Source organism: Giraffa tippelskirchi, chromosome 10 (genome assembly GCF_054371585.1).
Source record: "Giraffa tippelskirchi isolate mGirTip1 chromosome 10, T2T-mGirTip1v1.2.pri, whole genome shotgun sequence".
In the NCBI taxonomy this organism is placed as follows: Eukaryota; Metazoa; Chordata; class Mammalia; order Artiodactyla; family Giraffidae; genus Giraffa; species Giraffa tippelskirchi.
This window is the reverse complement of record NC_137284.1, coordinates 90,242,272-90,254,794: the sequence shown is the minus strand read 5'-3', so window position 1 is coordinate 90,254,794 and position 12,523 is coordinate 90,242,272. Positions and strand designations below refer to the sequence as shown.

General features: G+C 35.9%; 1 protein-coding gene across 10 annotated transcripts in view; it reads right to left on the bottom strand.

Moving 5' to 3' along the window:
• Nucleotides 1–12,523, bottom strand: part of FAM185A (family with sequence similarity 185 member A) — a 142,130-nt gene that overhangs the window by 71,216 nt on the left and 58,391 nt on the right. For 4 of the 10 annotated variants that reach the window (XM_081535809.1, XM_081535813.1, XM_081535810.1 and 1 more), the window contains one exon: nucleotides 4,707–5,564. The exons of the other annotated variants lie outside the window; for them this stretch is intronic. In XM_081535809.1, coding sequence (XP_081391935.1) covers nucleotides 5,452–5,564 — 113 coding nt within the window. In that variant the 3' untranslated portion in view covers nucleotides 4,707–5,451. Of the gene's footprint in view, nucleotides 1–4,706; nucleotides 5,565–12,523 lie in introns of those variants that run through there. 10 annotated transcript variants of the gene reach the window in all.

Here is a 12,523-nt window from a genome sequence, read left to right as displayed (position 1 = left end):
TAAACAAGGTTTGAAGAAAGAAAATTCATAAAATAACTCAGTATGTCACTGTAAAATTGAAACTCTATCTTCATACAACAGTCCATAAAGTAGCTGAATGCTGCCCCACCACCAGAATGCATTATGCCTTAAATTACATTAAAAAAAAAAATCAGTAGCAATTGCATCATATTTGTGATGTATTTTATTTGTGTATGTATTTGTGATGTAGCCACAGCTTAAATTTATATTGTTGTCATAATAAGTGCTAAGTAGAAAACATTTTATAAAAGAGCCCTGGTGTAAAGAATTTTAAAATAACTGCCCCCATTACCTATTATTTTTGTATAATTTCTTCTTTTTAAATTAAGTGGAAACTATGAATATGATGAAATATCACTTTATGATTATACTAGATTAGATGACAAAACAAAGATTATCCTGAGTAGGCCTGACCTAATCCTCTGAGCTCTTTAAAAGCAGTTATCTCAAGCCGGTTGCAGAAAAAGAACTCAGATATTCGAATTATGAGAAGGACTAATTGCATTATTGCTGGCTTGAAAATGGAGAGGGCCACATGAGAAGGGATGCAGGTGGTCTCTAGAAGCTTAGCGTGATTGCCAACTGACAGAATGGAAACATCGATCTCAGTCACACAGTCATGATGAATTGGAGTTTGCCAGTAATATGAATGAGCTTGGAAGTAGACTATTTCTCAGATCATCCAGATGAGAATTCAGTCTGGCCAACACCTTAAGTCCAGCCTTGCAATACCGTGAGCAGAGGATCTAACCACACTGAGCTCCTGATATACAGAACAGTGAGCTGATGAACAGGGTTTTTTTTTAGCTCAATAACTCATATTTAAAAAAAAAAAAATTTATGAGGTATAGTTGATATACAATATTATGTAAGTTTAAGGTATATAACATAGTGATTGACAATTTTTAAACGTTATATTCCATTTTAGTTATTACAAAATATTGGCTATTTCCCATGTTGTACTATATATCCTTGTAGCTTATTTTATATTCAGCAGTTTGTACCTCTTAATCCCCTACCTATTTCCTGTTCCTCCCCACTTTCCTCTCCCTACTGGTAACCACTCACGTGTTCTCTGTATCTGTGAGTTTGTTTCTTTTTAAAAAATTATATTCAGTAACTATATTTTTCAGATTCCACATATAAGTGATATTATATAGTATGCATATTTCTCTGACTACTTTCACTTAGCATAGTACCTTCCAGGTCCATCCATTTTGCTGAAATTTTCATTCTTTTTCATGGCTGAGTAGTATTCCAATGCATTTAAATATTTATTTATCTGATTGTGCTGGCTCTTATCTGTGGCATCTGGGATCTTCAATCTTCATTGCAGCATGCGAACTCTTAGTTGCAGCATATGGGATCTGGCTCCCTGACTAGGGACTGAACCTGGTACCCCTGCATTGGGACTATGGAGTCTTAGCCACTAGACCAATAGGTTAAGTCCCTTATCATATGTATATATACCACATCTTCTTTATTCATTCACCTGTTAATGGACACTTAGGTTGTTTCCATACCTTAGCAATTGTAAATGCTATTAATATTGGGGTGAAAATATCTTTTCAAATTAGTGGGTTTTGTTTTTTCAGATAAATAACCAGGAGTAGAATTGCTGGGTCTTATGTTAGTCCTAGGTTTTGTTTTTTGTAAAACCTCCATATTGTTCTCCATAGTGGCTGCACCAATTTACATTCCCACTAAATATAAGAAGGTTCCCCTTCCTCCACATCCTTGCCAATATTTTTTTATTTGTGGTATTTTATGATGATGGCTATTTTGACAAATGTGAGGTGATATCTCATTATGCTTTTAATTTGAATTTCTCTGATTATTATGATGTTGAGCATTTTTTCAAGTGATGATGTCCATTGGTATGACTTGTTTGGGAAAAAAATTGTCTATTTGGATCTTCTGCCCATTTTTCAATCAGTTTTTATTTTTTTACATTGAGGTGTAAGAGCTGTCCATATATTTTGGATATAAGCCTCTATTGGCTATATCATTTGCAAATATTTTCTCCCATTCAGTAGGTTGCCTTTTTATTTTGTTGATGATTTCCTATGCTGTGCAAAAGCTTTTAAATTTAATTAGGTCCCATTTGTTTATTTTTGTTTTCACCTTCTTTGCTTTAGGAGAGCTTACCCAAAATATTGCTACAATTTATGTCAAAGAGTGTTCCACCTATGCTTTCTTCTTGAAGTTTTGTTTCTGGTATTACATTTAATTCTTAAATCCATCCTTAATTTGTGTTTGCATATGGTGTTAGAGAATATTCTAATTTTATTCTGTTACATGTACCTGACCAGTTTTCCCAACACCACTTATTGAAAAGATTGTTTTTTTCCATTATATATTCTTGTCTACTTTGTCACAGATTAATTGACCATAAGTGTGTGGGTTTATTTCTTGGCTCTCTGTTCTGTTCCACTGATCTACACCCTTGTTTTTGTGCCAATTCCATGCAGTTTTGATTACTTTGTAGCTTTTTAGTACAGTGTGCAGTCAGAGCATGTGATTCTTCCAGCTTCCTTCTTCTTTCTGAAGATCATTTAGTTATTTAGGGTCTTCTGTGTTTCCGTACAAATTTTAGAAAGATTTATTTTAATTGTGTGAAAAAAATGCCCTCGGTATTTTAATAGCGATTGCATTTAATCTGTAGCTTGCCCTGGTTAGTATGGTCATTTTATAAAATTAATTTTTCCTATCAATGAACATGGCATATCTTTCCACCTGTTTGAATTACCTTCCATTTCTTTCATCAGTGTCTTATAGTTTTCCAAATACAAACCTTTAACCTCTTTAGGTAAGTTTATTCTTAAGTATTTTATTATATTTGATGAGATGGTAAATGGGATTGTTTTCTTAATTTCTCTGATAGTTGTTAGTGTGCAAATAAACAACAGATTTCTCTGTATTAATTTTGTATCCTGCAACTTTACAAATTTAGTGATAAGCTCTAGTAGTTTTGTCAGTGTCATCTTTAGGATTTTCTGTGTACCGTGCATCATCTGTGAACAGTGACCATTTTACTTCTTCCTTTCCAATCTGGATTCCTTTTATTCCTTTTTTTTTTTTTGTCTGACTGCTGTGGCAAGAAATTCCAAAACTATGCTGAATAAAACTGGCAAGAGTGGGCATCCTTGTCTTGTTCCTGATCTTAGAGTAAATGCTTTCAGCTTTCAACCACTAAGTATGATGTTTGTACTGATTTGTCATATATGGCCTTTATTATGCTGAAGTATGTTCCCTCTAGTCCCATCTTCTGGAGAGTTTTTAAACATAAATGAAATGTTGAACTTTGTCAAAACCTTTCCTCCATCAATGGAGATGATCATGTGGTTCTTATTATTCAATTTGTTAATGTGGTGTATTACATTAATTGATTTGTGTATATTGAGAAATTCTTGCATCCCTGAGATAAATCCCACTTGATCACCATGTATGATCCTTTTGATGTATTGTTGGATTTGATTTGACAATATTTTGTTGCGTATTTTCACATCAATATCCATCAGTTATAATGGCCTCAATGGCACCTCACTCCAATACTCTTGCCTGGAAAATCCCATGGACAGAGGAGCCTAGTAGGCTACAGTCTATGGGGTCGCTAAGAGTCGGACACGACTGAGCGACTTCACTTTCACTTTTCCCTTTCATGCACTGGAGAAAGAAATGGCAACTCACTCCAGTATTCTTGCCTGGAGAATCCTAGGGACGGCGGAGCCTGGTGAGCTGCCGTCTATGGGGTCGCACAGAGTCGGACACGACTGAAGCGACTTAGCATTAGCATAATTATCTTTGTTAGTTTTGATCTTATGGTGATTCTGGCCATGTAGAATGAGTTCAGCAGTGTTCTTTCCTCTGCAATTTTTTGGAATAGTTTAAGAAGCATAAGTGCTAACTAGTCTCTAAATGTTTGGTAGGATTCATCTGTGAAGCCATCTGGTCATGGACTTTTTGTTTGTTGGGAATTTTTTGTCACTAATTCCATTACTTATAATTGATCTGTTCATATTTTCTACTTCTTCCTGAATCAGTCTTGGGAGTCTACTGTTGATTCCTTTTAGCATACATTTTTAAGATTTGCCTATTTCTTCAATGCTGTTCCCTTTTTTGACATATAGTTGTTTGCAGTAGTCTCTTATGGTCCTTTGTATTTCAGTAGCATCAGTTGTAACTTCTCCTTTTTCATTTCTGACTTTATTGACTTGGATGTATTTTTTCTTGATGAATCTGGCTAATGGTTTATCAATTCAGATTATCTTTTCAAAGAACAAGCTCTTAGCTTCACTGATCTTTTCTACTGTATTTTTTAAGAGTCTATTTCATTTATTTCTGCTCTGATTTTTATGATTTCTTTCCTTTGACTAATTTTGGGTTTTGTTTGTTTTTTCCAAGTTAGGAAAGTTTTCAGCTATTATGTCTTCAATTATGTTCCCTCTTTCTCTCTATTCTGTGGGAATCCTAAAATGCAAATAAAAATGAGCTTGATGTTGTCTCATAAATCTCTTAAACTGTCCTCATTTCTATTCACTGTTTTTCTCTTTGGCATCACTGATTTCCACTACTCTGTTTTCCAGCTTCAGATCCATTCCTTTGTATCATTTAGTCTACTACTGGTAGATTTTAGTGTATTTTTCATTTCAGTTATTGTATTTTTCATCTATGTTTGGTTGTTCTTTTTATTTTTTCTTTGTTAAAAACTTCTAACTTATCAGTCTGTGCAGCCATTCTTTTCCTAAGTTCTTTGGTCATTTTTATGATGATATCCCTAAACTCTTTCTTGGTTAGATTTCATATCTCCCACACCACTTAGTTCTTCTTCTGGGGTTTTTATCTCAATCCTTTGTTTGGAACATGGTCCTCTGTTGCCTCATTTTGCCTAACTAGCTGTTTTTGTTTTTTTATGTATCTGACAGGTTGGTTATGTTTTCCAATCATGAAGAAGTGATCTTCTGTGTTCCAGCAGTGTACTCTCCTCTCATCAAAAGCTATATGCCCTAGGAGTTCCCCCTATGAGGGCATGGGTCTTTCTGTTTTGGCAGACTGACTGTGTAGGTGGTCTGGCAGGCTTGGTTGGCCCCTGATCTGTTTGGTTGCCAGGTGCTTCCTTGTGCAGAGGCTGCTGGCCACTGGTTGATGGAATCAGGTAATGAGGTGGTTGACTGTAGAGGTCTTTGGGCTAGTGTTGGGTAGTGTCAGCAACCAGGAGATTCCAGGACAAACAGGTATTTTTTTAAAGTCAGTAAGTTTGTGGTAATCTGTTATGAAAGAAAAGTAACAGCAAAGTACAAATTTTGAAAAGATTTCTCCAAGACATTCCAGTTTGATGTTTTCAACATTTGTATGAACACTGTTATTTGCTTTTTTGTAGTCATAGATCTACTAGTCATTGTTAAAAATTAGAAATATAATTCAAGTCATTCAGTCCTGCAGCTTCAGGGACTGAAACCAGCTTTGGCTTCTAAGACGTACAGTGCCTTTTGGGGCATCAGCCTTAATCCATTTTTCATGTTTGCTTGTTTGATTCAGGAATCCTGAAACACAAAATTGCATAAAGTTATATCCTGATTGACAAGAGCAATACTGACTACATATATCCTAACAATATATCTCTAAAACTAAAAAACATTTCAAACAGCAAAAATCTTAGTAAAGATAGCCTGAATTAGAAGAGTTGCAAAGAGGTTAGTTACCTGGGCTTGTTCTCTCCTTTCTTTTCCTCAAAACAACAGGGAAAGGGAAACTACTCTGTTTTTTATTTATTCATTTTTTGTATGCAGGTTTTAAAAAGAGCTTTATTTAAGTATAACTGACTAAATAATACATGTATTTGAAGTATGTAATGGAATAAGCTTTTACGTATGAAAAAGTCTGAAAAACCATCCTCAAGAGGTTTGACAGAAATCAAAATTCTGTAAAGCAATTATCCTTCGATAAAAAAAAAAAAGATAATGAACATATCCATCACTCCCAAAAGTTTCCTTGTGTCCCTTTGTAATATTTCCCTCCTGCCCTGCCATGCCTGTCCTATCTGGACCTCTTCCAATCTCTCAAGAATTACTAATCTACTTTGTGTCACTGTGAATTAGTTGCATTTTCTAAGATTTTAATAAATAGAATCATACAATATGCACCCTATGTAGTCTTTTAAAAAATATCTAGGTTCTTTCACCATAATTATTTTGAGGTTTGTTCACATTGTAGCATGTTTCAGGTGGTTTCCTTACACATATGCTGATCCATACTTTACTAAACAGTCATGGGCACCCTGTATAACTCGGCTCACTCTGGAACTTTCTCTTGTTAACTCCAGCAGCCCTTATCTCTTCCATGTGGTGAATCTGTTGGGCTCTGCCTGTGTTACTCCTCTCCCTGCCCTACAGCCTGGAAACTCTCAAGCTAATAGGCTATGGCAATCATTGTGCTCACCTGTTTGTTTGTTGTTGTTTTTTTTTTTTTTTGCCATCTCTAGTCTTCTAGTTCTCTTTTTTCTTTCAATCAAGGTAGTTAAAGTGTTACACCTCTGGAGCTCCATTGCAATTCTGGACTTAAGAAACCAGTCAAATCTGAACTGAGGAATATTGTGAATACACTGTCTCAATTCATCATATAATACATTTTCTTTGTTGAATCCAAGCACACAAATCAGGAAATAAACTCTTCTCTACTACAGTTTTCTCCTTCCTTAGTATATATGATGTTCCCACCTGCTGAAAAGGTACTTTGTACCATTCAGTCTTTGTGTCAAGACTTTGTATCTTTGATACAAACTCTCTGAATTCTTGCCTCTCCCCTTTGATCTGAGCCATAATCTTGTCTATTTCTTTATTGCATCTTTTGCAAAAGACAGTTGAGTAGTCAATGACTTCCTCTGGAGATTTTTCCTTCCACTTCTTTTGCTGTATTTCCAGTATCATCACATCCAAATTTCTCATGAAACTGCTTAAAATCTTTCTCATTCAACCGGTGAATCTTTGTGTTAGAGGCTTCTCTTTTTCCTCTAATCTTCATTATTAAGGGATTCACAATTTTGTCAATTTTAATCTCTTCATCTTTTTGTGCCTATACTGTATTTAATAGATCATGATTTCAAGGTATCTATAACCAACAGTTTTTCTATAGTATAGAATTTCTTTTTCTAGTAATTAAAACAAACACAAAGGAAAGAACTGGTAATTCTGAATCAGTTCAGTTCAGTTGCTCAGTCATGTTCGACTCTTTGTAACCCCATGGACTGCAGCACGCCAGGCTTCCCTATCCATAACCATCTCCTGGAGCTTGCTCAAACTCATGTCCTTGAGTCAGTGTCCTTGACTCATGTCCTTGAGTCAGCTTGCTCAAACTCATGTCCAGAGTCCAACTATCTCAGTCTCTGTTGTCCCCTTCTCCTTCTGCCTTCAATCTTGCCCAGCATCAGGGTATTTTCCAGTGAGTCAGTTCTTCACATCAGGTAGCCAAAGTACTGGAGCTTCAGCTTCAACATCAGTCCTTCCAATGAATATTCAGGGCTGATTTCCTTTAGGATTGACTGATTTGATCTCCTTGCAGTCCAAGGGACTTTCAAGAGTTTTCTCCAATACCACAGTACAAAAACATCAATTTTTTGGTAATTCTGAATACCAGTTGTTAAAACAACCAGGAATAATGATAACTATTATTTTTTTTACACCTTTTAGCAACAACAGTAAAGTGTCAAAAATAGTAAGGGTTTCCCAAATACCTAAAATCTTTTGTTCAGTTGCTCAGTCATGTCTGACTCTTTGTGACCCCATGGCCTGCAGCATGCCCGTGTTCCCTGTTCTTCACCATCTCCCAGAGTTTACTCAAACTTATGTCCATTGAGTCAGTGATGCCATCCAACCATCTCATTGTCTGTCATCCCCTTCTCCTCCTTTCCATAAGCAAGCAACTCATGATTGGAGAGGTAAAATCTTTTTAAAAAAGTAAGACCTTTTACCTCCCCAATCATGAGTTGCTTGCTTATGGAAAGAGAAGCCAAATCTACCTATTTCCTTCTGCAACCATAGAGACCATGCACAGTGCTATTACTACTAACAAACTGAACACACAAGTGATTTTAGCTTATAAAAAATACTCACAAGCAAGACAGTTTATAAAGTTCCATTTAGCTTGCTGAAAAAGAGCTTTATCTTGCCAATAAGTAATTTACTAAAAGCTCTGAACTTTGGGTTGAATCTGTGGAGACTCCAATTCTAATTTGTAAAGTTTATAAATCCCTTCCTACAAAAATCTTGTAACATGGATTAGAACTTGGGGTTGCAGAACCCTTGTTCCTTTTTTAATTCCCTTTGCCAATGAAAATTAGGCGATATTTTTGACCAAGAAATGGGAAATGACTACTCTATTCCCATGTGGCCTGGCTTTCATTAACTGGGAGAAAAGTTTATTCTCAGAATGTTTTTAAACTTATGCATTTGCTCTCAAAATCTGCCATGTTCAAATTTACCCAAGTAGATCAACATCCAAGTTGGACATTTATATGATTGATTGATTTCCAAATACCTAACTGAGAGGTGTTACACATTATTTAACCCAAAATGAACCTGATCTAATCAGCACTAGCCACGGGCAAAGATAGGGCTGTAAGGAGTAAGTGGCAAAATTTCAGTCTCTTGTTTAAAAACAGGCTTAAGGAAGCTGTGGTACATATACACAATGGAATATTACTCAGCCATTAAAAAAAAATACATTTGAATCGGTTCTACTGAGATGGATGAAACTGGAGCCCATTATACAGAGTGAAGTAAGCCAGAAAGAAAAACAACAATACAGTATACTAATGCATATATATGGAATTTGAAAGATGGTAACGATAACCCTATATGCGAGACAGAATAAGAGACACAGATGCATGGAACAATTTTATGGACTCTGAGGGAGAAGGTGAGGGTGGGACGTTCTGGGAGAATAGCATTGAAACATGTATATTATCATATGTGAAACAGAACACCATTCCATGTTCGATGCATGAGACAAGGGCTCAGGGCCGGGGCAATGGGATGACCCAGAGGGATGGGATGGGGAGGGAGGTGGGTGGGGGGTCCAGGAAGGGGAACACATGTAAACCCATGGCTGATTCATGTCAATGTATGGCAAAAACTATTACAATATTGTAAAGTAATTAGCCCCCAACTAAAAACAGGCTTAAGCATCTTGGCTAAGGTGAGCTTCTTCCTGCCACCCATCCCACCACTCCCCACTCCAAACCCTGTAACTGACTTTGTTTACTTACATTGGGTTCAGAGGGATAATTCTGGTGCTATCTTATTAGGAACCAATCAAATTTCAGTGCATCACAGCTGGAGGATTCCCTCTTTTACATTATAAACACTAATGACCACCCAAAGTGGGAAGCACCATGCTAAGTATCTTAGGGAGGTTTAAACAATGTAAAGAGACATGCTAATATACTCAAAAGCTTGCCAGCTGGCTAGGAAAATAAATTATACACTTAAGAAAAAGCATGAAAATAATTACTTTGAAATCTTATTATTTTATATATTTCACAAACAAAAGCTCTAATACCAAACACAAGCACATAACCAAATATTTCAATGTTGTCAACATTCTCAAACTATTTATATACAGTCTTCCCTTGACAAAAGTGCAACCCAGGACATCTTGACAAATTTCTACAAGAAAGTATTTTTGAGCTGGTTTTAATGCTGCCCATTATTGTATTTTCTTTCAATTATCATGGATAATGACAAAGTCAACAGTAGGCTAGGCTCTGAGCAAGTATACAAGTAATCAGTTTTGCCCAAGAAATATTATTCTGTGTCTAATTCCACCAACTGTACTTCTCATCTCAGATAATGCAGCTTTCATTTCTAGAAATTCAATTTTAGTCTGGCTATTTTCACTCAGGATAATGCCTTTAGGTTCTAGCAAAGTTGTATTAATAGATCATTCTTTTTCATTATTGAACAGTACTCCATTGTATGGACGTATCACACAGTGTGACAATTTACTGGTAGAAGTATATTTTAGTCATTTCCAGTTTTGGGCTATTGCAAATAAAGCTATGAATACTTGTGTACAGGTTTTTATGTGAAACACTAAGCTTCATTTCTCCAAGGTAAATGCCCAGGAATGTCATATGGATCATATGGTAGTTTCACACTTAGTTTTTTTTTTCTTAACAAAATGCCAGACTGAATTCAGGAGTGGCTATATTATTTTACATACCCAACAGCAATGCAGGAGGGACCCAATCTCTCCACATCCTTGCCAGTATTTGATATTATCAATATTTCTTATTTTGGTCATGCTAATAGGTATGTAGTAGCATCTCATTCTGGTTTTAATTCATATCTCACGACTGACTAGCAATATTGAACATATTTTTGTGTTTTTACTTGCTATCTTAAATTTTCTATGTCTGTACTGTTTCTTAAATTTTACATTATTATACTTCTATGTGCACAAATCTTTTTTTCTTCATTACTGGGAAGAGTTTCCTCAGGGTAAGATTTGGCTACAGTTCAGTCTTTCTTGAATGACCAAAACAAACATGAAAACAAAAACAATTTAAAAAGAAACAAACCTAGGCATCACACACAGAATTCACATGCTCTAAGATTGGGGTCTGCACTTTGATCTCTAGTCTAGGGGGTTAGCAAATTATGGCCCACAGGCCAAATCTGGCCTGAGGCCTGTTTTTATAGCCTAAGAGCTAAGAATGACTTCTACATTTTTAAAGGGTTATAAAAAAAACAAAAGAGAATACACAACAGAAACCATATGTAGCCTGAAAAATCTAACATTTACAATCTGTCCTTAACAGGTAAGGTTTGCAGATGAATAGAAACAAAACCTGATCTTCCTTTTTTGGTAAACCTTAACAAATAAAGCTGATGTCTATCTATTACACTCCCAGGATTTTAAACTTTAACAAAATGGAGAAACAAAAATACCAAATAATACCAAATAATCTGAAGGCAGTTTCTACATTAACTCTCTGTCAAAGTATTTTTAAGCAGCCAGCCATAAACCTACAGCATTCTTCAATGTTAACCAAATTTCTTCCTTGTCATCCTGAAGCACATCTACATGACTGACAAATCAACATTCCTCCAAATGCTATAAAATGGAAGAAAACCAAAACTTGTGTGTTCTAAAAAATAGTTATTCCTATGAGTCATATCAAAAGACGAGACTTTTTTTCTTGTTTAGAGAGAAAATATTGTCTCTAGCTCTTAAAAGTAGCATCCTGTGGGCTTAGTCTCATTTCAACCTCTTTTCCAACCAATGAACTAGTTTTCCAATAGAAATCACAATACCATTAAATATGTTTCCAGCATACAAACAAGCTGAGAACTCTCTTCTGACTTGGTAGTTTATTTTGATCCCAAATGAACTTACTTTTATCATGCTTTACATTTACAGTTTGACTAACATAAAGTGAACCCAGTAATATTTAATACCACTCTCCCTACCATGCAGACAATGTCAAACAAACAATTGTTTGGCTGACAACATACTTTATTTCTAATACTCTCTAACCATTTAAATTGGGGCACTTTTAAGATAAAAGAACTTTGTACCACATGCACTTCTGGTCTTAGAGAATGGCTTGATATACAATGGGGAGGTTTCAAATTTAAGTTGGAGAATCCAGTTTAAAACCTAATAGATAAATCAATTTATTTCTAGAAATATCTAACCTAAACTATTCACCACCTATCCAATTTACCATATACCTGCTGTGCTGTGCTTAGTAGCTCAGTCATGTCCGACTCTTTGTGACCCCATGGACTGCAGCCCATCAGGCTCCTCTATCCATGGGGATTCTCCAGGCAAGTATACTGGAGTGGGTTGCCATGCCAGGGGAATCTTCCCAACCCAGGGATCTAACCCAGGTCTCCCACATTGCAGGTGGATTCTTTACCGTTTGAGATACCAGGGAAGCCCTACCATATATGGGTAGAGCACAAAACTTTAGAATCAAGGATCTCAAAAGGATTAGAGAATATATCCCAAAGAATATACTGTGCATAACTCTTTAGTAGGTGTTTTAGCCTAAGAGTTCCAGGCTTTTTTTGACCTTAGAATAGCACATATTTATAAATCACTTTAAGAATTATACAACATACACTTATTTATCAGTGATGGCAACAAGGGAAACCATGGAGCAGGAAATCAAATAAAATTACATGCTGACACATGCTAACCCTGTGGGAAGTCTGAGCCCTAGGAACTAAGGTTTACTGGCATGGTTTCTTATAGAAATCATGCTACAGATACAATCCAGACCTCTTAGCAGCAAGAGTATTTCTGTTTCTATGCCTCACAGACTCTGTAAGGAAGGCCCAGAAGAGCTGAGCTCAGCTGCCTATAATAACAACTCACATATAAAGCTGCTCATTACTTCCAAAACTGGGTTTCAGACTGGAGATCTCTACAGAAAAAACATCTGTTTTGATTTTCAAGACCTCTTAAATTATTATATCCAGTTCATAAATGAGATCTG